A 26,573-nucleotide genomic window follows, 5' to 3' on the forward strand; every position below is an offset into this window, starting at 1 on the left:
CTCTCCCAAGCGCTTAGTACAGTGCTCTACACCCAATAAGTGCTTAGTAAATACCACTGATGATGGGAACCCACTTTACCCTCTGATTTCTAATGTTCCCTCTCTCCTGACTTTTGTCCATAACAGGACTGGAAGAAATGGAACACCTTGCATTTGGCTTGGTTAAGAAACATCTCCAAAAGCATGTGCCTCACTACCCTTAAGCAGAACTTACCCTCCAGGTCTGCCCATCTCAAACACCGTCAACCAGGAGGATGAGGGTCTTCCACTGCCAGAAATATCACTAGGAGGGACTTAACCCAGCAGGTCAATGACTGAATTAACCACTGGGGAAATAATCAGAAGTCATAGGAGACATGGAACAAGTCTCAGTTGGGCAGCCGGAACTCTCTCTGGGCAGGAGAGGGCCATTTGGAGGTCCCACGGGGAATATTTACAGAGTTGCTGTTGAACTCTGGGATATAATCTCCCAAGCTCCTTGTTAGAAGTAACTGTGTAATGGTCTAAACTGCACTTCCTTGCCCTTTGGGTTCAGTTCTTTGGAGAAAAGGTGACTATCTTCTACTAATGAGAAGACTTTGGACAAGTCACTTAACTTCTCTGTGCCTCAGTTACCTCATCTGTAAAATGGGGATTAAGACTGTGAGCCCCCCGCGGGACAACCTGATCACCTTGTAACCTTCCCAGCACTTAGAACAGTGCTTTGCACATGGTAAGCGCTTAATAAGTCTTAAGTCTTAATAGGTTTTCTAGACTGTGAGCCCATTGTTGGGTAGGGACCATCTGTACATGTCGCCAACTTGTAGTTCCCAAGCACTTAGTACAGTGCTCTGCACACAGTAAGCACTCAATAAATACGATTCAATGAATGAATGAATGAAATAAATGCCATCATTATTATTATTATTATTATTACTATTAATGAGGCTGTTTCTGGAATCATCGATCCCCATGTCAGTTGTTCATCCTCATTAACTCGGACTAGAGAAAGTTGCTGTGATTTCTTGCTGCGGTCATCTCGCCATTATTTATTTATTTATTTATTTATTAAGCACTTACTATGTGCCAAGCACTATGCTAAGCACTGGAGTAAACTCAAGAAACTCAGGTTGGATACAGTCATCCCCCATAGGGCTCACAGTCTAGGAAGGAGGGAGAATGAGCACTGAATCCCCATTTTACAGATGAGGTCACTAAAGCACAGAGAAGTGAAGTGACTTGCCCAAGAGCACACATCAGGCAAGTGGCAGAGCAAGAATTAGAACCCAGGTCCTTCTTACTGGTTTCAGAGGCAGTCAGGTACTCTGACTCCCAGGACCGTGCACCTTCCATTAGGCCATGCTGCGTCTTCTTCTGCTCTGAATTCAAGGTAAATTTTGAGGCACAGGCATAGAGTCAGAGAATCAAGGACCATCAAGAGATCATCGAGGCCCCCCACCCAGAACACATGCTGCCCTCCCACCAAGCCATCTAGGGCTCCTGACTCAGCTTCCCATAGCTGGGCAGAGGCAGACTGAGGTAGCAACATTACTGTTGCCATCACACATTCTGGAACTCTGGGAAGGCTGGGGCCGGGGCAGCCTGAGTCTGTGATGCTTGCTGGACTCTGGACAGAGCTGCCTGTGTGAGGAGAAGCCTCAAACTCTGCTCCTCCAGCCACAATATTCTGCAGTTCTTTTCCTATTTATTGTTGCCCTTAGAGTCTTATGCTGTTTTATCTTCCTTTATCTTAGAGAAGTAGCATGGTCTAGTGGCAAGAGCATGGGCTTGGGAGCCAGAAGACATGGGTTCTAATTCTGACTCCACCACTTGTCTGATGTGTGACCTTGGGCAAGCCACTTAACTTCTCTGTGCCTCATTTGCCTCATCCATAAAATGGGGATTAAGACTGTGGGCCCCACGTGGGACAACCTGATTACCTTGTATCTACCCCAGAGCTTAGAACAGTGTTTGGCACATAGGAAGCACTTAACAAATGCCATAATAATACTAATAATCTTGCTGTACAATATTCAATCTTTTCTCATGTGCCTGTCACCAACCTTCCTGGCCCCCATTTTAGACTGTGACCCATCCTGAGATCCAGAGACTATGTTTTGCTCTTCCTTTATTGTACTTTCATTCAGTCATATTTACTGAGCACTTACTGTGTGCATAGCACTGTACTAAGTGCTTGGGAAAGTACAATATAATAATAAACAGACACATTCCCTGCCTACAGTGAGCTTACATTTTCTTCCACGAGGCTCAGTACAATGTTTTGCACACAGTAATAATAATGATGGCATTTGTTAAGCAATTACTATGTGCAAAGCACTGTTCTAAATGCTGGAGAAGATACAGGGTGATCAGGTGGTCCCACATGGGGCTCACAGTCTTCATCCCCATTTTACTGATGAGGTAACACTACTGATGAGGTTTATTAACAATGGCATTTTGTTGTTTCCCCCCTGCTCTGCTCTACAACCTCCCCCAAACCTGCCTGGCCCTGACCTCAGAGTTATCCGGGGAAGAGGATCTCTCTGGCAACCTGGACTCTGGTGTGCAAAGTTGAGTCCCCTGGACTTCTTGCTCCTCTTCAGAGTACCAGCTGGTGCCCAGCTTCGATCAGGGAAAAAAGGGGTGGCAGCTGTTCAAGAGTCGGTCACTACAGTAAGGCCTGATAGAGAACTCTGGGGCCAGTGCCCCTGCTGGGCACCAGGAGGTGTTCTGTGCCCACCTCCTACCAAGATCCCAGCTCTCTTCACCTTCTGCTCTCCTGCTCCCACTGATCCTTCCCTTCACGGCTACCCATCCACCCAGCACAGAGCCATTTAATCTCTGACACCCCCAAATGGATCTCACAGAGCCCAAATAAAAAAAAATTAAAACAAGCAAACCTTGTGACAGAGACTTTTATTTCAAGGGACAGATGATGAGGGATGGATGACTTATGGTCATCATCATCATCAATGGTATTCTCTGAGTGCTTACTATGGGCAGAGCACTGTACTAAGTGCTTGGGAGAGTCCCATACAACAGAGTTGACAGACATGTTCCCTGACCACAACAAGGTTACTAGAGGGAGAGACAGACATTAATATAAATAAATAATTTGTAATATATAATAAATAATAAATCATTTGTAATATATAATTTATAGCTATGTACATAAGTGCTGTGGGGTTGAAGGTGGGGTGAATACCAAATGCCCAAAGGTCACAGATCCAAATGCAGTTATCACTGACAAATGTGACAAAGATGTCTGCTTTGCACGCACAGTATCGGGGAGGGGAGTTTCGGGGTCTCTGTGCAAACCTGGCTGTCATCTTGATGAGATAGTTGGATCGGGGGCTATGTTGAATGTGCCAAATACTGGCCACCTTGAGTGTTTCAGGAGACTCACTGTCACCTCTGCCATCTGCCGCCCTGTGGCCACCCATTATCTTTTTTACCACCTGAAGGCAGCCGTAGATACAAGTTAATCAAGTTGGACACAGCTGCTGTCCCACAATTGGCTCACACTCTTAATCCCCATTTTTTACAGATGAGGTAACTAAGACACAGAGAAGTTAAGTGATTTGCCCAAGGTCACACAGCAGACAAGTGGTGGAGTCAGGATTAGAACCCATGACCTTATGACTCCCAGGCCTATGCTCTATCCACTACACCATGCTGCTTCCCAACCACTAAACCCTGCTGTAGATGAGTGGGTTCAGCATGGGGGTGACCACTGTGTACGTGATGCTATTAAGTCCTTGTGATTGGAGTGGGTGGGTGTGAAGCAGTGTGGCTCAGTGGAAAGAGCACGGGCTTGGGAGTCAGAGGTCATGGGTTCTAATCCCAGCTCTGCCGCTTATCAGCTGTGTGACTCTGAGTCACTTAACTTCTTTGTGCCTCAGTTACCTCATCTGTAAAATGGGGATTAAGACTGTGAACTCCACGTGAGATAACTTGATCACCTTGTATCCACCCCAGCACCTAGAACAGTGCTTTGCACATAGTAAGTGCTTAACAGAATGCCATCATTATCATTATTATTATTATGTGGGGTGGAAATGTACCCCCAGTCCACCTCCAAAAAACAGCATGACCACAATCAAGTGGGAAGCTTCAGGTTGGAGAAGGTTTTCCGCTCTCTCCTAGCAGAAGGAAGCTTCAGCAGAGCAGAGATCATGCAGATAATAATAATAATTATACTACTTGTTAAGTGCTTACTACGTGCCAAGAACTGTTTTAAGTGCTGGGGTATATATTGCTGTATTGTACTTTTCAAGTGCTTAGTACAGTGCTTGGCACACAGTAAGCGCTCAATAAATATGATTGAATGAATGACTGAATAATAATAATAATAATAATAATAATGACATTTATTAAGCGCTTACCATGTGCAAAGCACTGTTCTAAGCGCTGGAGAGGTTACAAGATGATCAGGTTGTCCCACAGGGGGCTCACAGTCTTAATTCCCATTTTACAGATGAGGTAACTGAGACCTAGAGAAGTTAAGTGACTTGTCCAAAGTCACACAGCTGACAATTGGCAGAGCCGGGATTTGAACCCATGACCTCTGACTCCAAAGCCCAGGCTCTTTCCACTGAATGAATACAAGCTAATCAGGTTGGACACAGCCCCTGTCCCACATGGGGCTCACACTCCCCATTTTACAGATGAGGTAACCGAAGCCCAGAGAAGTTAAGTGACTTGTCCAAGGTCACACAGCAGACCTGTAACAGAGCCTGGATGTAGGAAACAGGGATGCAGATTGGGGGAGTCATTCCTACCAACCCAGCTACAGGGAAGGTCACCACTTCATTGACACTGGTGTTTAAAACAAGAGATCTTGATTAAGGGAGTGAGATCACAACAGCAGAAAGGGATTTCACTGCCTCCACAGAAAGAAAGCCTAGCGGTCATGACAGTGTGCAACAGGGCACGGAGAAAAGTGACAAACCAGGCCCCGGCCACCAGAAAGAAACAGAGCTGTGGGCTCAAGATCAGAGAGTAATGTAAAGGGTGGCAGATGGCTCGTAGCGGTCATATGCCATTGCCAACAGGAGGAAAATGTCCGTCGGTCCAAGAAAAATGGAGATGTACATCTGGGTCAGGCAGCCAGCATAGGAGATGGTTTTCTTCCGGGTCTGGATATTGAACAGCATCTTGGGAACTGTGGAGGTCGTGAGGCAGAGATCGATGAAGGACAGGTGGCTCAGGAAGAAATACATGGGGGTGCGCAGATGTGAGACAGATCTGATGGTCAGGATGATGAGCAGATTTCCTAGCAACCCAATCGAGCACATCCACAGGAACTGTCAGAAGACAACTCCTGCAGCTGCTTCTGCTGAAAAGTCTGAGAGCCCCAGGAGAACAAATTCAGAAACAGCACTTTGATTTTCCCTTTCCATGGGGCTTTCCGTATCTGCCGGAAGACACATTCAGGGAAGACATGAAAATGAACCTCAAAAGTAGCTTTCCAGAGAAATTTCCAGTTGGTTAGCAATTAATCAACGGTATTTATTGAACACCTACTATATGCAGAGTGCTGTACTAAGCTCTTGTGAAAATACAACACAGTAGAGTTGGTAGGCACGATCCCCACACCCAGTTCGTAAAATTCCCATTCATATTTTTCTTAGACAACTGTCCTATTCATTTAGAAATGTTCCACAAATGAAAAACAAATCTTAAATTATCAAGTAGGTGGAGGCACGGCTATGCTAGGCAAATGAGCATAAAACTAAGATTCAACAGTAGAAAACAAATTAACTTTCCCCCTTCCAGTTCACGCATCATACTGAGTGTGGCAGGGAAGAGAGCCTCAGTATGAACCTCTTTCCCCTTCCTTCTTTCTTCAATCAATTGATCAATCAGTCATATTTATTGAGCACTTACTGTGTGCAGAGCATTGTACTAAGCACTTGGGAGAGTACAATATAACAGAGTTGGTAGACACATTCCCTGACTCACAATGAGCTTACAGTTTAGAGGGGGCGACAGACATTAATATAAATAAAGAAATTACAGATATGCACATCAGTGCCATGGGGCTGAGGGAGGGGTGAAGAAAGGGAGCCAGTCCAAGTACGAGAGCAACGCAGAGGGGTGTGAGAGAAGAGGAAATGAGGGTTTAGTCAGGAAAGACCTCTTGGAGGAGATGTTCCTTCCTTCTTTCCTCCCTCCACCAGGCTGACTCATCCACATCAGAACCCTTGATCTTGGGTGGGGAAGGGGAAACTAACAAATCCACTTGGAAATGATCATAGCTGTTGGTCCTACAGAGTGGAGCTAATATCATAAGGAACAGATATCTCTCCTGCTAGGTGTGGTGCCACTGATTGAACTCGAGCCAACGCTGATTCCTGATATCAATCGATCAATTAATCAATGGTATTTATTGAGCACTTACTATTCATTCAAATACAATTGAATGAATGAATGAATGCCCAGCGCACAGTACTACGCTCTTGCGAGAGTACAATATTACAGAATCGGTAGATGTGTTCTCTGCCCACAGTGAGCTTACATGCATGTCCACTAGGCCAAATCCTAAAGCGTCTGATTTTGGGGGCTGGTCAGCAATTGTTTTGGGGAAAAAAATGAAAAAACTTACAATTTCCCTCAATAATAAAAAGCATCTATACGGTTTTCTTCATTGGTACCCTAAAATTTATAACAGAGGAATTGTCAACAAGGTTACGGATTATGGCAGAAGGTAGGACATTCTGGAGAAAATATATCCTTAGACTCACTATGAATCGGAAACAGCTCGACGACATTTGATAATGGTAATAATGATATTGCAACAAAGTAGATAAGCATCCATTCAATCGTTTTTATTGAGCACGTACTGTGTGCAAACCACTGTATCAGAACAGGCATCAGGAAATCGTCTCCCCCATTAGCCTTATTAAAATCCCATCTCCGCCAAGAGGCCTTCCCTGACTAAGTCCTCATTTTCTTTACTCCCTCTCTCTTCTGTGTCACCCTTGCACTTGGATTTGCACCCTTAATCACCCCACCCTCAGCCTCACAGCACTTACATACATATTTATAGTTTATATGAATATCTGTCTCCCTGCTCTAGACTGTAAACTCCTTCTGGGCAGGAATCATGTCTACCAGCTCTGAGAGAGTACAATACCACAGAGTTGGTAGACATGTTCCCTGCCCATAATGATCTTAGAATCCAGAGAAGGAGACGAACATCAATTTAAATACATTCCGGATCTGGACATAAATGCTGTGGGGCTGTGGGTGGGGTGAGGTGACACAGAAGGGAGTGGGAGAAGAGGAAATGAGAGTTTAGTCAGGGAAGGCCTCAATCAATCAGTGGTTTTTATTGAGTGCTTACTATGTGCAGAGCACTGTACTAAATTCTTGGGAGAGTTCAATGCAACAGAATTAGCAGACATGTTCCGTAACCGTAACGAGTTTACCGTCTAGAGGGGGAGACAGACATTAATATGAAAGAGTGCTTTATAATATGTAATTTAAAGATGTGTACATAAGTGCTGTGGGGTTGGGGATGGGGAAAATTTCGTGTCCAAAGGTCACAAATCCAAGTGCAAAGATGATGCAGAAGGGACCCACCTATTCAATCTGCCACCTCTTGGAGGAAATGGACTTTTAAGAAGGCCAGTGAAGCTATCCTGGGTGAAGCTCTTGGATTATTTTGCTCTGTTCAGAATCTCACAGTATTGTCTCTATTAGCAATGTCTGATAGCTGACTCTTGATCATCTGAGGTCAGATCAGACAGGCATACGCAGATCCCAGAAATCCTCAGCTAATCAAAATTCTTCATTAATCCCATAGTTTCCACCCCCATTTTACAACACGTTCTTTCACTTCCCCTGCCCTCCTTCCAGGAGAGGATACCGTGTTCAGTGATATGGCTGAAGAGCAGAGAGCTTGAGGAAGGAGAAGCAAAGAGCCAGAATAGCCCACACCCAGAGCCCTCGACTACTGAGGAATCAAATTCACCATGTCATACTCCTCTCCTCTTGAAGAGCTAAATTGTGCTGTTAATAATAATAATGATGACGATGGTATTTGTTAAGCATTTACTATGTGCCAGGCACTGTACTAAGTGCTGGGGTGGATACAAGCAAATGGGTTTGGAAACAGTCCCTATACTACGTGGGGCTCATAATCTCAATTCCCATTTTATAGATGAGGTAACTGAGGCCCAGAGAAGTGAAGTGACTTGCCCAAGGACACACAACAGACAAGTGACAGAGCCGGGATTAGAACCCATGACCTTGAAGCCCAGGGTGAAAGTCACACAGCTGACAGTTGGTGGAGCCGGGATTTGAACCCATGACCTCTGACTCCAAAGCCTGTGCTCTTTCCACAGAGCCACACTGCTTCTCCAGCCACGCTGCTCCTCCAGAGAACTGAAGTGACTTGCCCAAGGTCACACAACAGACAAGTGGCAGAGCTGGGATTAGAGCCCAAGACCTTCTGACTCCCAGGTCCGGGCTCCAGCATCATTATGGTATTTGTTAAGCGCTTATTACGTGCCAGGCACTACACTAAGCACTGAAACACTGTACTAGCCATTACACCATGCTGCTTCTTCAGCTCAGCATAGACATGCTTATGCTGAGCTTGAATAATGGTCCATTTAGACCAACGCTATGCCGAGTGTCACTACAACTGGAGGGAACAGGGAAGTTTTTTATGGTATTTGTTAAGCACTTACTATGTGTCAAACACTGTTCTAAGATACAAGTTTTCTAGGTTGGAAACAGTCCCTGTCCTGCATGGGGCTCACAGTCTATGTAGGAGGGAGAACAGAACTGAGGCACAGAGAAGTTAGGTGACTTGCTCAAAGTCACACAGCAGACAATTGGCAGAGCAGAGATTAGAACTCAGGTCCTCTGACTCTCAGGCCCGTGTTCTTTTCACTAGGCCACACTGTTCCTCTTCCTCCGCTACCACTTGCCCCCCAGCCTCCTTTGCTTTTGGGGGGAGTAAACTGCAGGGTGAAGCTGAAGAGGGAGGCTAGAGGCATATGCCAGCAAGTGCCTTTGGTCTGCCTGAATTCTGCTCCCTCCAACGTCCTCCCCCAAACAGAAGTGCTTAGTACAGTGCCTAGCATTCAGCAGGGGTTCACTAAGTGTTACTGATTCATTGATGGATTGAATCCTGTGATATTTCTGCTTTCATAGTTTCTCTGGTTCCAGGAATTTTTTTCTTTTCAGCTAAATTACCCACTCACTACTTTTCTCCCTGGTCTCCTCCCTTTTTCCCCAGTTGGAAAAGCCTTGTCAGATTCTCCTCTAACTGGAATCCCCAAAGCAAGAGGACTATGGGGCCCTCAGAGCTACAGGGGGTGGTGGAGAGGTGGAAAGAATACAGGTATTTTGGCCCTGAGGAATAGAGGTCCAGAGAGTTGTCTCAGGGACAGCACTGAGATGGTAGAACACTAGGGATGGGTGTATTAAAGGAGAGCTTTAGAAACAACCCAACTTTCTAGTTTCTCTGTGTTTCTGTGAGCAGACTGGTTGCGTAAGCTTCAAGTTGTCTGCTTTGTAATCATTTCCCACCTCAGAGAATTCCCCAGACAGTTTTTCTTCAGGCAAGTTTTTTACCATACAAGGCCATGGTTCAATGCATTGCCATTTCCTGTGGGATGCTCCCATTTCCAGTTAATCTCCACCCTCAGAGGCGCTTTTATTTCTGCAGTCAGGACTAGTCTCCGACTTCACTTTGATTTTGTCTCATAAGTCGCCAGCTCTTGAAATTGTCCAGCCAGAATCCAACTGAGTGTTGTGCAGTTGTGCTATTGTGCAGCAGCCCCTCTCCTAATGTGCAGACAAAATTATTCCCTTTTCCAGGAGAAGCAGCATGGCCTAGTGGAGAAAGCACGGGCCTGGGAGTCAGAAAGACCTGGGTTCTAATCCTGGTTCCTGCTGTGTGATCTTGGGCAAGTCACTCAACTTCTCTGGGCCTCAGTTATCTCATCTGTAAAATGGAGATTAAGAGTGTGAGTCCCAGGTGGGACAGGGCCCCAATGCTTAGAAGAGTGCTTGGCACAAACTAAGTCCTTAACAAGTACCATGATTATTTTTCCTCAGTTTCCCAGAATTCCAACTCTTAGAGTCAGTGTCTTCTTTTTTTTTCAATATTTTTGAATTAATTTGCTGAATTGTTCCAGAATCTGGATGGAATTAATAATAATAATAATAATAATAATAATAATAATAATAATAACAATGGTATTTGTTAAGTGCTTACTATGTGCCAAGCACTGTTCTAAACACTGGAGTAGATACAAGTAATCAGGTTGTCCTGTGTGGGGCTCAAAGTCTTATTCTTTCTGAGCGACTCACACCCCACCTCGCCTCCCTTTCCTCTCTACCCAATCTTGATGATCAGATTACTGCTCTCAACTCTACCCTTTCTACTCAGCTAGACTCGCTCGCTCCCCTTTCCCTTTGCCGCTCTCGGTCCACTAACCCACAGCCCTGGATCACTGCCACTGTCTGCCTCCTTCGCTCTTATGCTTGAGCTGCCGAATGCTGCTGGAGAAAATCTAAACACCATGCCAACCTCGTTCACTTCAGGTTTATCCTTTCCTGCCTTAACTCAGCCCTCTCCTCTGCCAGACAAAACTATTTCTCCTCCCTTATTGACACCCATGCCCATCATCCCCATCAGCTCTTCCGTACATTCAACTCCCTTCTCAGGCTCCCGGTTCTTCCCCCTCCTCCTTCCCTCACCCCCAAAGATCTGGCCTCCTACTTCATTAATAAAATCAAATCCATCAGGTCTGAGCTCCCCAAAGTCACTCCCCCGCACCTTCTGCAACCCCCCGGCTCTCAACGCTCTCCACTACTCTCCCATCCTTCCCAGCAGAATCCTCAGAGGAGCTCTCCTCCCTCCTCTCAAGTGCTACTCTGGCCACCTGTGCTTCTGACCCCATTCCCTCTCATCTCATGAAATCTCTCGCTCCATCCCTTCTCCCCTCCTTAACTTCCATCTTCAACCGCTCACTCTCTACTGGTTCCTTCCCCTCTGCCTTCAAACATGCCCATGTCTCTCCCATCCTAAAAAAATCCCTCTCTTGACCCCATCTCACCTTCTAGTTATCGCCCCATCTCCCTCCTACCATACCTTTCCAAACTCCTTGAACGAGTCGTCTACACGTGCTGCCTCGAATTCCTCAACGCCAACTCTCTCCTCGATGCCCTCCAATCTGGCTTCCGTCCCCTACATTCCACAGAAACTGCCCTCTCAAAGGTCACCAATGACCTCCTGCTTGCCAAATCCAATGGCTCATACTCTATCCTAATCCTCCTCGACCTCTCAGCTGCCTTCGACACTATGGACCACCCCCTTCTCCTCAACATACTATCCAACCTTGGCTTCACAGACTCCGTTCTCTCCTGGTTCTCCTCTTATCACTCCGGTCGTTCATTCTCAGTCTCTTTTGCAGGCTCCTCCTCCCCCTCCCATCCCCTTACTCTAGGGGTTCCTCAAGGTTCAGTTCTCGGTCCCCTTCTGTTCTCGATCTACACTCACTCCCTTGGTGACCTCATTTGCTCCCACGGCTTCAACTATCATCTATACGCTGATGATAACCAAATCTACATCTCTGCCCCTGCTCTCTCTCCCTCCCTCCAGGCTCGCATCTCCTCCTGCCTTCAGGACATCTCCATCTGGCTGTCTGCCCGCCACCTAAAACTCAACATGTCCAAGACTGAACTCCTTGTCTTCCCTCCCAAACCCTGCCCTCTCCCTGACTTTCCCATCACTGTTGATGGCACTACCATCCTTCCCATCTCACAAGCCCGCAACCTTGGTGTCATCCTCGACTCCGCTCTCTCGTTCACCCCTCACATCCAAGCCGTCACCAAAACCTGCCGGTCTCACCTCCGCAACATTGCCATGATCCGCCCTTTCCTCTCCATCCAAACCACTACCCTGCTCGTTCAAGCTCTCATCCTATCCCATCTGGATTACTGTATCAGCCTCCTCTCCGATCTCCCATCCTCCTGTCTCTTCCCTCTTCAATCTATACTTCACGCCGCTGCCCGAATTGTTTTTGTCCAGAAACACTCTGGGCATGTTACTCCCCTCCTCAAAAATCTCCAGTGGCTACCAATCAACCTACGCATCAGGCAGAAACTCCTCACCCTTGGCTTCAAGGCTCTCCATCACCTCGCCTCCTCTTACCTCACCTCCCTTCTCTCCTTCTACAGCCCAGCCCACGCCCTCCGCTCCTCTGCCGCTAATCTCCTCACCGTGCCTCATTCTCGCCTGTCCCACTGTCGACCCCCGGCCCACGTCATCCCCCTGGCCTGGAATGCCCTCCCTCCCGACATCCGCCAAGCTAGCTCTCTTCCTCCCTTCAAGGCCCTACTGAGAGCTGACCTCCTCCAGGAGGCCTTCCCAGACTGAGCCCCCTCCTTCCTCTCCCCCTCCTCCCCCTGCCCATCCCCCTGCCTTACCTCCTTCCCCTCCCCACAGCACCTGTATATGTGTATATATGTTTGTATGTATTTATTACTCTATTTATTTATTTTATTTGTACATATTTATTCTATTTATTTTATTTTGTTAATATGTTTTGTTTTGTTCTCTGTCTCCCCCTTCTAGACTGTGAGCCCCCGTTGGGTAGGGACCATCTCTATATGTTGCCAACTTGTACTTCCCAAGCGCTTAGTACAGTGCTCTGCACACAGTAAGCACTCAATAAATACGATTGAATGAATGAATGAATCCCCATTTTACAGATGAGGTAACTGAGGCTTAGAGAAGTTGTGACTTGCCCAAAGTCACACAGCTGACAAGTGGCAGAGCCAAGATTAGAACCCAAGACCTCTGACTCCCAAGCCTGTGCTCTTTCCACTAAGCCATCTGCTTCTTATTAGAATTAGCATGTATCTGTGCCTGGTCACCTTGGTTGCTGCCTACTGATAGCTTCTGTTTCTCCAGGTCATGCTGGGTACTTGGCCATATTTAAATCCTGTAGAATGAACTGAACTGAGAAGCATCATGGCTTATTGGAAAGAGCACTGGCCTGGGAGTTAGAGGACCTGGGTTCTAATCCAAGGTCTACCACTTGTCTTCTTTGCAACTTTGGATAAGTCACTTCACTTTTCTGTGCCTCAGTTCCCTCATCTGCAAAATGGGGATTCAGTACCTGTTCTCCCTTCTTCTTAGACTAGGAGCCTCAAGTAGGACAGGGACTGTGTCTACCCTGATAAACTTGTATATCTAGTCCAGCTTATGATGCTATGGCACAGCCTTGTTAATAGTAACAGTAATTAGTATTATTATTATTAATAATAATAATTGTGGTATTTGTTAAGTTCTTACTATGTGCCGAGCACTGTACTGTACTGTAAAAGGTAATCAGACCCCACCTGGGGCTCACAGCCTAAGTAGGAGAGAGAACAGGTACATTTTTCTATGGTATTGAGTTTTGTATTTTTTAACTGTATTTGTTAAGGGCTTACAATGTATCAGGCACTCTTCTAAGCACTGGGGTAGACACAAACTAATCAGTCAATCAGTCAATCAGTCATATTAATTGAGCACTTACTGTGTGCAGAGCACTGTACTAAGGGCTTGGGAGAGTACAATATAACAATAAACAGACACATTCCCTGCCCACAATGAGCTTACAGTCTAGAGGGTGAGACAAACATTAATATAAATAAATAAATTCTAGATTTGTACATAAGTGCTGTGGGGTTGGGAGGGGTGATGAATAAAGGGGACAAGTCAGGGTGATGCAGAAGGGAGTTGAAGAAAAGGAAAAGAGGGCTTAGTCAAGGAAGACCTCATGGAGGAAATGTGCCTTCAATAAGGTTCTGAAGTAGGGGAGAGTCATTGTCTGTCAGATATCAGGAGGAAGGGTGTTCCAGGCCAGAGGCAGGACATAGGCTAGAGGTCGGCTACAAGATAGACGAGATCTAGTACAGTGAGACGGTTAGCATTAGAGGAGCAAAGTGTGTGAGCTGGATTGTAGTAGGAAAGTAGCGAGGTGAGGTGGGAAGGGGCAAAGTGATGGAGTGTTTTAAAGCCAATGGTGAGGAGTTTCTGTTTGGTGTGGTGGTGGATGGGCAACCACTTGAGGTTCTTGAGGAGAGAGGAAACATGCCCTGAACATTTTTGTAGAAAAATGATCTGGGTTGCAGGGTGAAATATGGACTGGAGTGGGGAGAGACAGGAGGCAGGGAGATCAGCAAGGAGGCTGATACAGTAATCAAGGCAGGATAGGATGAGTGATTGGATTAACGTGGTAGCCAAAGGCTGGATTTTAGTGATGCTGTGAAGGTGGGACTGACAGCATTTAATGATGGATTGTATATGTGGGTTGAATTACAGAGAGGAGTCAAGGATAATGCCAAGGTTAGGGGCTTGTGAGACACGAAGGATGGTGGCACCATCTACAGTTATGGGAAAGTCAGGGGGAGGACAGGGTTTGGGTGGGAAGATAAGAAGCTCTATTTTAGACATGTTAAATTCGAGGTTGGACACAGTCTATATCCCTTATAACATTCACAGTAGTAATCCCCATTTTACAGATGAGGTAACTGAGGCACACAGCAGAAAAGTGACGGAGCTGGGATTAGAGCCCAGGGCCTTCTGACTCCCAGGTCTGTGCTCTGTCTACTAGACTATGCTGCTTCTCCGTGTCCCACATGGGGCTCACAGTCTTAACCCCCATTTTACAGATGGGGTAACTGAGCCACGGAAAAGGGAAGTGACTTGCCCAAGATCACACAGCAGGCAAGTGACAGAGCTGGGAATATCTTATCATGCCTAGATTACTGCATCAGCCTCCTTCCTGACAACCCAACCTTCTGCCTCTCCCCACTCCAGTCCATGCTTTACTCTGCTGCCCGGATCATCTTTCTACAGAAACAGTCACCCCCACTCCTCAAAAATCTCCAGGGGTTGCCTATCCACCCCCATATCAAAGAAAAACTCCTCACCATTGACTTTAAAGCACTCCATCAACATTCCCCCTCCTACCTCACCTCCCATCTCTCCTTCTACAATCCAGCCCGCATACTTAACTCCTCTGGTGCTGACCTTCTCTGGTGCTGTGCCTCCATCTCACCTGTCTCTCCGCCGACCTCTGGCCCACATCCTCCCTCTGGCCTGAAACACCCTCCCTCCTCAAATCCACCTGACAACTACTCTCCTCCCCTTAAAAGCCTTATTGAAGTCATATCTCCTCCAAGAGGCCTTCCCAGACTAAGCCCCATATTTCCTTATCTCCCACTCCCTTCTGCATCACCTTGACTTGCTCCCTTTGCTCTTCCCCCCTCTCCCAGGCCCACAACACTTATGTATATATCTGTTATTTTATTTATTTATATTGATGTCTGTTTACTTGTATTGATGTCTGTCTCCCCTCCTCTAGACTGTGAACTCTTTGTAGTCAGGGATTGTTTCTCTTTATTGCTGTATTGTACTTTCCCAAGTGCTTAATGCCCTGCTCTGCAGACAGTAAGCGCTCAATAAATATGACTGAATGAATGAACGAATCAACCCAGGTCCTTCCGAAAATTTGAAAGTGCCCTCCCGCCAGAAACATTCCAGGAGGGAACAGGGATCAGAGTGGGAAACACAATGGCTCTGGATTTAAGGGCAGGCTAAGTCAGGCGTGCAGATACTCGTTGTGGGGATATGACATCCTTATGTTACTTTGTGTACACATGAAGTGAAATCTAATGATACCATTCTGGATGCTGTGTAAGTACCCAGCATTAGGTAATGACATTGTCCGGAATGGGGGGGGGGAATTTCTCCTCGCTTCAGCATGGTGAAACATTTGAAGCCAGATCTGCACTTTGCAGTGCACTTCACCCCTTCCTGTCTACCCACTTGTTAATAATATAATAATAATGATGGCATTTATTAAGCAGTTACTATGTGCAAAGCACTGTTCTAAGTGCTGGGGGGATACAAGGTGATCAAGTTGTCCCACATGGGGCTCACAGTGAATCCCCATTTTACAGATGAGGTAACTGAGGCACACAGAAGTTAAGTGACTTGCCCAAAGTCACACAGCTGAGAGTTGGCAGAGACGAGATTCGAACCCATGACCTCTGACTCCAAAGCCCGGGCTCTTTCCACTGAGCCACGCTGCTTCTTGTTGCACTTGTTGCACTCACTGCCCCAGCAGAAACACAACTGGCAGTGATAAGAGAGTGCATGTGGCACTGCACAGCCACTCACATTATAGACCATTATTTTGGGCAGGTTTTCAGTCACAAAGTCTTCTGTTACGTTGTACTCTCCCAAGCTTATAGTACAGTGCTCTGTGCACAGTAAGCACTCAATTAATGTCATTGATTGATTGATTCGTGATTGGGATGAGGCCCATTCATTGTTTGTGATGGGAGACTCCATCACATTTATTTATTTTTTATGGTATTTGTTAAGCACTTACTATGTGCCAGACACTGTACTAAATGCTGGGGTAGATACAAGCTAAGCAGGTTGGACATGGTCCATGTCTCATATGGGGCTCACAGTTTTAATCTCCATTTTATAGACGAGGTAACTGAGGCCCAGAGAAGTGAAGTGACTTGCCCACAGTCACACAGCAGACCCGTGGCAGAGCTAGGATTAGAACCTAGGTCTTCTGACTCCCAGGCCCTTGATCTATAATAATAATAATAATAATAATGACATTTGTTAAGCACTTACTATGTGCAAAGCACTGTTCTAAGTGCTGGGGAGGTTACAAGGTGACCAGGTTGTCCCACGGGGGGCTCACAGTTTTAATCCCCATTTTACAGATGAGGGAACTGAAGCACAGAGAAGTTAAGTGATTTGCCCAAAATCACACAGCTGACAGTTGGTGGAATTGGAATTTGAACCCATGACCTCTGACTCCAAAGCCAGTGCTCTTTCCACTGAGCCACGCTGATCTATCTACTAGGCCACACTGCTTCTCTAATTATTCCCGTGATATTAAAGTGCCTCCCATCTAATGCGGTACTCGGTACTCTGTAGATAGCGAAAATGTGTTGAGGCCTCAAATACTTGGCTCTTGGCCAACAATAGTAAGCTCGCTGTGGGCAGGGAATATGTCGATCATATCATCTCATATTGTCTATCAGAGAAGCAGCGTGGCTCAGTGGAAAGAGCCCGGGCTTTGGAGTCAGTGGTCATGGGTTCAAATCCCAGCTCTGCCAATTGTCAGTTGTGTGACTTTGGGCAAGTCTCTTAACTTCTCTGTGACTCAGTTACCTTATCTGTAAAATGGGAATTAAGACCGTGAGCCCCGTGTGGGACAACCTGATCACCTTGCATCCCCCCAGCACTTAGAACAGTGCTTTGCACATAGTAAGCACTTAACAAGCACCATTATTATTATTATATTGTCATAATGTACTCTCCCAAGCGCTTAGTAGTGTTCTGCACACAGTAAGTGCTCAATAAGTATGACTGATTGAATTATTGATTGATTAATTGATTGAATAGCCAAGCTAGCTCTCTTCCTCCCTTCAAAGCCCTAATGAGAGCTCACCTCCTCCAGGAGGCCTTCCCAGACTGAGCCCCCTTTTTCTTCTCCTCCTCCCCATTCCCCTGCCCTACCTCCTTCTCCTCCCCACAGCATTTGTATAGATTTGTACAGATTTATTACTCTATTTATTTTACTTGTACATATTTACTATTCTATTTATTTTGTTAATGATGTGCATATAGCTTTAAAACTATTTGTTCTGATGAATTGTGGAATTGTAAATGGGTAATGTTGTAGTACTGCTTCCAGGCAGGAGAGGGCACTGTGAGCGTTTACTGGCAGACAGTGACAATACATTGCCAAGGAATAAAGAAATGACTTTGCTGGAGTAATAACTACTGGAATATTTTTGGCTTCCAAAAGTAGAGAAAGAAGCATGTTTGCAGCCAATGCCAGCCTACAACGATCCTTCTCAAGCCAGAATCTGGGACATGACACTTCTCACCCTTGAGAAGATTGCAGCTCTAACTGCTGATGATGATCTGTTTTCCTCCCCTTTGAATCATCTTCCCTTGAATTTTTTAAAAGACATTCGTTAAGCACTTATCATGCGTCAGGCACTGTATTAAGCCCTGAGGTAGAAACAAGTTAATCAGGTTGGTCACAGTCCATGTCCCACATGGGGCTCACAGTCTTAAGCCCCATTTTACAGATGAGGCAACTGAGGCCCAGAGAAGTGAAGTGACTTGCCCAAGGTCACACAGCAGATAAGTGGCAGAGCTGGGATTAGAAGCCAGGTCCTTCTGACTCCCAGGCCTGGGCTTTATCCACTAGGCCATGCTGCTTTTATTTATGCCACACCTTCCTGCACAAGAAATTAAGAAATGTAGCTGTGGAGGCAAAAGCAACCTCTTTTTCTCATGGTGTTTGTTAAGCGCTTACTATGTGCCAGGCACTGTACTTAGCACTGGGGTAAATATAAGCTAATCAGGTTGGATACAGTCCATGTCCCACATGGGGCTCACAGGCAACTGAGGCCCAGAGAAGTGAAGTGACTTTCCCAAGAACACACAGCAGACAAATGGCAGAGCTGTGATTAGAAACCAGGTCCTTCTGACTCCCAGGCCTGCTATCCTCTATCTACTAGGCCATTTTGTGGGCAGGAAATGTCACTGTTTATTGTAGTATTCTACTTTCCCAACCGCTTAGTACAGAGCTCAGCACACAGTAAGCTCTTAGTAAATACAATTGAATGAATGAATGAATTTATGCCAGCACCTTCTTGTACAAGAAATTAAGCAATGTAGCTGTGGAGGCCAAAGCCACCTTCTTCCACTTCCTCCTTTAGCCTCTACTTGAAGCAGCCACATGTCTCTGCTTCAACCTAGAGAGACAGCATCGGTCCTGACACCCCTTTCCCATTAAGGAGAGATGTTAGGGGGTGCTGCAGAATGGGAAGAGCTGCTTCCCCAAACGAATTACTGGGAATGTCAGTGGAAAGAGCATGGGCCTGGGAGTCAGAGGACCTGGGTTCTAATCCCAGCTCTGCCACTCACCTCCTGTGTGACCTTAGGTAAGTCACTTCACTTCTCTGGGCCTCAGTTCCCTCATCTGCACAGTGGGAAACTGTACCTGTGCTCCCTCCTACTGAAAATGTGAGCCCCATGTGGGACCTGAGTATCTTGTATCTACCCTAGTGCTTAGTTCAGTCTTTGGCACTCATAGTAAATGCTTAATAAATACTATTATTATCATAATTATTGATATGTGTTCCTGCCAGCCTTTCCCCCAAATGTACCAATTGTAAATAAGCCCAACCTAAGGCAGAGAAATGATCGAAGTCTAGGACGGACACAGAGGGTGGCATGTGTGGAGAGGCTGCCTTGGGCACAAAGCCAAGAGGGCAGAAAAAGAGAGGAAAGGGGTTGGGGGGGACTAAGCCTGGAGAACTGAGCTGTTGGACCCTGGAACCCTAAAATGTCAGCTTAGCCGGAACCACCAAGCTTAGCCTGTGCTATTAGGGAGGGATAGTGCAGTGAAAAGATGGACTCAAAGCCATGCTGTGGGGGTGGGGCTGGGGCAGAAACCACTTCCAATCAGTTGCCCACCTCACCGGCACCTAACCCGACCTCTCGTAGGAATGCACATTTTCCTCCTGGCTCTGGACCCTAAAATGTCTTGGTATAGTGCTGTTGGAGTCCTCCCCAAACCAATCAATCAATCAGTGGGATTTCCTGGGGGCTGACTGTGTGCAGAGCACTGTACTAAGCACTTGTGATGGGTTCAGGGTTGATTCAACAATACCATCACCACCCTGAGCTCCCTTTTTCCTCTCATCCTCCCCATCCCCCCAACGCTACCTCCTTCCCCTCCCCACAGCATCTGTGTATATGTTTGTACAGATTTATCACTCTATTTATTTTACTTGTACATATTTACTATTCTATTTATTTTGTTAATGATGTGCATCTAGTTTTATTCTATTTGTTCTGACGACTTGACACCTGTCCACATGTTTTGTTTTGTTGTCTGTCTCCCCCTTCTAGACTGTGAGCCTGTTGTTGGGTAGGGACTGTCTCTATATGTTGCCAACTTGTATTTCCCAAGCGCTTAGTACAGTGCTCTGCACACTGTAAGTGCTCAATAAATACGACTGAATGAATGAATGAATGAATGAATGAATGAATGAATGAATGAAATCGCTTACATTCCACGTGTTTCTGTGCTAGCTCCTTAGAGGGAGGACCCAATTTCTCAGTGCTTGTCCTTGCTTTCAGAGCCACCCACTAAACCTCCATACCTGGATTTCTACTCTCCTACCATGTTCTTCCTCTACTTGCTGCCACCGTTTCAGTCCGGCACGTGGTCTCCACAGTTCCCTTCATTCCTTTCCTTCCTGCTTTGCTCCTCCTGGGGCTGGAATAACACAGCCCACCAGCCTCTTGCAAGCTTGTCAGGAAAAGGGCAACAGAATAAGAAAGTGATTGGGAATTGGCCAGTTAACTTGTAAGGAAGAGAAACGAGAGTAAGGTTTTTGGACTGCTTTCTGAAACTGTTAGTTCATTCATTCAATAGTATTTATTGAGCACTTACTATGTGCAGAGCATTGTACTGAGTGCTTGTAGCTCCAAGAAGGAAAGGTAACACATGTAGTTTAATTCTGAGTAGTGGACAGGATCTGGCTGGGGGGGGGGGGGTGTGTGTGTGTGTGTGTGTGTGTGTGTGTGTGTGTGTGTGTGTGTGTGTGTGTGTGTGTGTGTGTGTGTGTGTGTGTGTGTGTGTGTGTGTGTGTGTGTGTGTGTGTGTGTGTGTGTGTGTGTGTGTGTGAGAACTATTCAGCAGTAGTGATCACAACTCGGTAAAATTTAACATCCATTCTTGGGGGAAGCGGGGAGGGAAACGCCCCCAGAAAAACCCAACAAAGATATTTTATTTTAGAAAAGGAAACTACGAAAAACTACAGACCTTATTCAGGAAGAAGCTGAAAGGGGTAGCTAACAAAAAGACTCATTTACAAAGATCCTGGAAGCTATTAAAAAACACCATTGCAGAAGCCATGGGAAAATGTGTGCCACTTTTTTTTTTTTTTTTTTTAGAAAAACAGGTGACCAAATAGAATCCTGCATGGATAACTGAGGAGGGAAAATAAATCATCAGAGGAAAATATCATCCTCATATCATCCTCACGCTTCGATTTGTACCCTTTATTTACCCCACCCTCAGCACTATAGAGCTTACATACTATCCATACTCTATGTACTTATATTAATGCCAATCAGACAAATCAATTGGTCATTCAATCATATTTATTGAAAGCTTTCTGTGTGCAGAGCACTGTACTAAGCACTTGGGAAAGTATAGTCCAATAGAGCAGGTAGACATGTTCCCTGTCCACAAGGAACTTACAGTCTAGAGGGACAAACGTTAATATAAATAAGTAAATAAATTACAGATATGTAGATAAATGCTGTGGGTCTGAGGGTGGGGGGATTTAAAGGTACAAATCCAAGTGCAAGGGTGACACAGAAGGGAGTGGGAGAAGAGGAAATGAGGGCTTAGTCAGGGAAGGTTTCTTGGAGAGAGGTGATTTTAATGAGGCTTTGAAGGAGGGGAAAGTGATCATCTGTTGGACATGAAAGGGGAGGTCGTTCCAGGCCAGAGGCAGGATGTGGGTGAAGAGTTGGCAGTGAGATACACGAGATCGAGGTACAGTTAATAGCTTTGTGTTAAAGGAGCAAAGAGTGCAGGCTAAGTTGTAGTAGGAATCCAGAGAGGTAAGGTAGGAGGGGGCAAGGTGATTTAAAGCTAAAGGTAAGGAGTTTCTGTTTGATGTGGAGATGGTTGGGCAACCACTGGAGGCTCTTGAGGAGTGGGGAAACATGGACTGAATGATTTGGTAGAAAAATGATCCAGGCAGCAGAGTGAAGTATGAACTAGAGTGGGGAGAGACAGGAGGCAGGGAGGTCAGCAAAGAAGCTGGTAACAGTATTCAAGTTGGTATAAGATAAGTGATCGGATCAAGGAGGTAGCCATTTGGATGGAGAGGAAAGGGTGGATTTTAGCCATGTTGTTAAGGTTGAACCGACAGGATTTGGTGACAGATCGAACGTGTGGGTTGAATGAGAAAAATGAGTCGAGGATAAAGACAAGGTAAAGGGTTTGCAAGACTGGGAGGGTTGTGGTGCTGTCTACGCTGACGGGAAAGTAATGGGGAGGGTAGGTTTCAAGATGAAATCTCAGGTTCTTTCAAGTCTTCAGACTTTATGACAGTGCTCATTCGGAGGGAAGTACCTTACCTAATAGGATGTAAACTCGTCCTCTAGATTGTAAGCCTGTTGTGAGCAGGGAATGGGTCTACCAATTCTGTTATATTGTACTCTCTTACTCTTACCTTGAATCACTTGGGACAATCCAACCCTTCCAAACCGAAACTTCCCAGCAAGTAGAGGTGGTGGGGTATTCGCTGAACACTTGGGGAGCTCAGAGTCAGATTGGGGAGATGAACAGGGGAAAGGGCGCTTAGCCTGGACTTCACAGGCCAGAATCTGGGGGCATTTCAATTTGAGATCCAGCTTCCCATTCCACAGTTTAGCTCAGCAACACTCAGGAAATGCGTAGGCAAAATCTTTTTGAAACCATAGAGAAACTACTCCCCCAAGGAGTCAGGACATGAGGACTATAATGTTTGACTATTTTACTCTTGGTCCTGCAGTCTAGGTTTCAGATTCTGAACTCCTGAACATTCTTTGGAATCTTTTTTTTAATGGTATTTTTTAAGCTCTCACTATGTGCCAGGCACTGTATACTAAGGGCTGGGGTAGTTACAAGATAATCAGATTGGACATAGTCCATGTCCCACGTGGGGCTCACAGTAATAATCCCCATTTTACAGTTGAGGTAACTGACCCCCGAAGAAGTGAAATGACTTGGCCAGGGTCACACTGCAGACACAGTGGCAAAACCAAGATGAGAACCCATCATTTCCAAGACGCTCCCCACTGTTACATCCAGACCTTTAGTTCCACCTTTACCTTTAACTTTCCAGTGATTGTGGAAAACCAGACACACTTTTAACCAGAGCTTAAGGGGAATTTAATGGCTTGCTAATCTCCAGGGTTGCTGATGAGCTTTGTTACTGGCATATGTGTTCAGATGTCAACACTTTTGCCTCTGTCAGATGGTTAAAAATGGAAACAGGTTTTTTCCCTTTAAGAAAACACAGGCACCCAAATAAGGAGATTGGCTGAGGGATGAGGATTCCTTCCTCCAGTGAACCCTGGCCAAATTGCTCCTTAGATGGCTGCATGAGAAGGATCGAAGGGGCCACCGGGGATTTGGGCAGCATCCAAAACACCCCGAAAGGGTCTTTAGGAGCTTAAAACTATCTCTACCCGCTTGCAGGACTCACTTGCCATCTGCTTCTGGCCCTGTGCTTGGCCTCTGTCCGGCTTGGTGTTGGCTTTCTCCTTCTGTTTTAAGGCACCTTTTCCTCCTGCATTCTTTCACTGGTGAGCGGTACCCACCCAACCTCCCACCACCATGGAAGCCATCAAGAAGAAGATGCAGATGCTGAAGCTGGATAAGGAGAATGCCATCGACAGAGCCGAACAGGCTGAGGCGGACAAGAAGGCAGCCGAGGACAAGTGCAAACAGGTGAGCGGGGTGGCTCTGGCAAAAGGATTCCATCTGTGTTCCTGGATGGAGCCGGGATCACCTCTTACAAACCAGAATTCCGAGAGAATATCTTGTGGGGGGCGGCGCGGGGGAGAAATAGTCTAATCCCTGATCTAACAGGAATGTTGACCCAACTAGGTACTCCCCTAGAATAGCAGAAGATTATAACCAGGTCTCCTGGATATTAGCTCTGGAAATTATCAAATCCCGAACAGTCTACTGGGGAAAGAGTCGGCTGCCTCATCTTGCAACGTACGCCCTGTATATTTAGGTGTGTTTGTGAGTGTATCTGTGTGTCTCTGTCTGTCTGGCTGTCTGACTGGCTATCTTAGTCCTTTTTCTGAGACCTGCTAAAATAAGAAGAAGAACTGTGGCATTTGTTAGGTGCTTACTATGTGCCAAGAACTGTACTGAGTGCTGGGGTAGATAAACAATAATCAGGGCCCACATGGGGAGACAGACATCAACATAAATAAATTAAATTACAGAAATATACCTAAGTGCTGTGGGGCTGGGGGCGGGGGGTGGGGGAGTAGAGCAAAGGGAACAAGTCAGGGCATTGCAGAAGGGACTGGGAGATGAGGAAACGTGGGGCTTAGTTTGGGAAGGCTTTTTGGAGATGTACCTTCAATAAGGCTTTGAAGTGGGGAGAGAGTAATTGTAGTTCAATAGTCCAATGCTGAATTTCCTCCTGCAACTTACTAGGAAAGGCATCCCTTGTGATATTATTGTAGTGGCTGACAATGATACCAGCAGTAATAGCTCATCCAGTACCTTTCCTCCAAAGAGCTCTAGATGCCTTATGGTGCCCTCATGAGGGAGGCAGATGCCCCAGCTCTACCACATGTCTGCTGTGTGACCTTGGGCAACTCACTTAACTTCTCTGTGCCTCAATTACCTCATCCGTCAAATGGGGATTAAGACTGTGAACCCCGTGTGAGACAGGGACTGTGTCCAACCTGATTAGCTTGTGTCTACCTCAGTGCTTAGAACAGTGCTTGGCACATAGTAAGCACTTAACAAATGCCACAATTATTATTATTATTATTATTAGTTATCTCCCTTGCTTCCAGTGGTTTGTTGTTTTTATCTTGGGGTGATTATTAATTATAATGTGTATGATCAAAAAGTTTAAGACGCTAACACTGCTTAGCAGGGAGGTTATTGAATATCTGGAATATAACATAAAATGCATTTGAAAGGAAAAAAAGAAAACAAAAATTGACCAGAAAAATGATTCAGAGGAAGCTCATCCAAGTGAAGAATAACTCAAAATGGAAATATTCAATGGATTGAAATTGTCAAATTCCAAATGAGCACACACATCAATCAATTGTATTTATTGAGCGCTTACTGTGTGCAGAGCACTGTACTAAGCGCTTGGGAAGTACAAGTTGGCAACATATAGAGACAGTCCCTACCCAACAGTGGGCTCACAGTCTAGAAGGGGGAGACAGAGAACAAAACCAAACATAGTAACAAAATAAAATAAATAGAATAGATATGTACAACTAAAATAAATAAATAAATAGAGTAATAAATATGTACAAACATATATACATATATACAGGTGCTGTGGGGAAGGGAAGGAGGTAAGATGGGGGGGATGGAGATGGGGACAAGGGGGAGAGGAAGGAAGGGGCTCAGTCTGGGAAGGCCTCCTGGAGGAGGTGAGCTCTCAGTAGGGCCTTGAAGGGAGGAAGAGAGCTAGCTTGGCGGATGGGCAGAGGGAGGGCATTCCAGGCCCAGGGGATGACGTGGGCCGGGGGTCGATGGCAGGACAGGCGAGAACAAGGTATGGTGAGGAGATTAGCAGCGGAGGAGCGGAGGGTGCGGGCTGGGCTGTAGAAGGAGAGAAGGGAGGTGAGGTAGGAGGGGGCGAGGTGATGGAGAGCCTTGAAGCCGAGGGTGAGGAGTTTCTGCCTGATGCGCAGATTGATTGGTAGCCACTGGAGACTTTTGAGGAGGGGAGTAACATGCCCAGAGCATTTCTGGACAAAGACAATCCGGGCAGCAGCATGAAGTATGGATTGAAGTGCTCCTCAGACTTTTCCGCAAAATTACTCAGTTCGCCTCGGGAATTCAAGTTCTCAGACTTTCGAGCAAGATGGTTAAGTTTCCCTTCCAATTCCAGTCTGCTCCTCAAACTCCTCTGCAAAACAATCCGTTTCTCCTCATCCACTCCAGTGCTCCTCAGACTTTTCCACAAAATTCCACAAAACTTTTCCACACATCTTCTGTTTTGCGGTGATCTCCTAAAACTGACAAGGAACCACAATCCAGTAATAATAATAATAATAATGATGGGATTTGTTAAGTGCTTGCTATGTGCCAGGCACTGTACTGAGCACTGGGGTCAATACAAGCTAATCGGGTTGGACACAGTCCCTGTCCCACATGGGGCTCACAGTCTTAATCCCCATTTCACAGGTCAGGTACAGAGAAGTGAAGTGACTTGCCCAAGGTCACATAGCAGACAAGTGGCGGAGCCGGGATTAGAACCCAGGTCCTTCTGACTTCCAGGCCCGTGCTCTACCCACTAGACCATGCTGCTTCCAGAGTGGGAGTAAATAGGTGGATACCAAATCACACCCAACTTCCTGAGCCCAAGTCAGGTCCTCATACAAGACAGGTTCAGTTGACAAAAGCATTCTACGCCTCTAAGAAAAAAATTATTTCACAGGTAGATCATTTTCTTTCAAACCCAGCAGCCACACATGAATATTTGACAAAATCTGCCCAAATAAGGAAACTGAAGACTCTGACCTCACAGGCCAGGTAGCTAGACTGCATTCTTCAACTGCTTTGAAAGCTGCAAGAGGGAAGCAAACCTGAGCCAAGCATCCTTAACCAATTCCAAAGAGGGCAAGCATGACTCACTCTCAGATGTTTAAACAAGAGCAGACAAGACTAAACTTCATTACAGACCAGCTCTTCCTGGGCTCATGCTAATGTGCCATTACTATTTCAACAATGTAGCAT

General features: G+C 45.9%; 1 protein-coding gene and 1 pseudogene across 2 annotated transcripts in view; one reads left to right on the forward strand and one right to left on the reverse strand.

Annotated features, from left to right (window-relative positions):
- Positions 1–3,668: 3,668 nt before the first annotated feature.
- Positions 3,669–5,381, reverse strand: LOC119949943 (annotated as a pseudogene).
- Positions 5,382–23,245: 17,864 nt separating this feature from the next.
- TPM4 (tropomyosin 4) overlaps positions 23,246–26,573 on the forward strand; it is a 33,996-nt gene continuing 30,668 nt past the window's right edge. The window contains exon 1 of one of the 2 annotated variants that reach the window (XM_038771927.1): positions 23,246–23,570. In XM_038771927.1, the coding sequence (XP_038627855.1) occupies positions 23,457–23,570 (114 nt within the window). In that variant the 5' untranslated portion in view covers positions 23,246–23,456. The remainder of the gene's footprint in view (positions 23,571–26,573) is intronic. The other variant, XM_038771926.1, reaches the window with a different exon arrangement.

This window comes from Tachyglossus aculeatus, chromosome X1 (assembly GCF_015852505.1).
Source record: "Tachyglossus aculeatus isolate mTacAcu1 chromosome X1, mTacAcu1.pri, whole genome shotgun sequence".
NCBI lineage: Eukaryota > Metazoa > Chordata > Mammalia > Monotremata > Tachyglossidae > Tachyglossus > Tachyglossus aculeatus.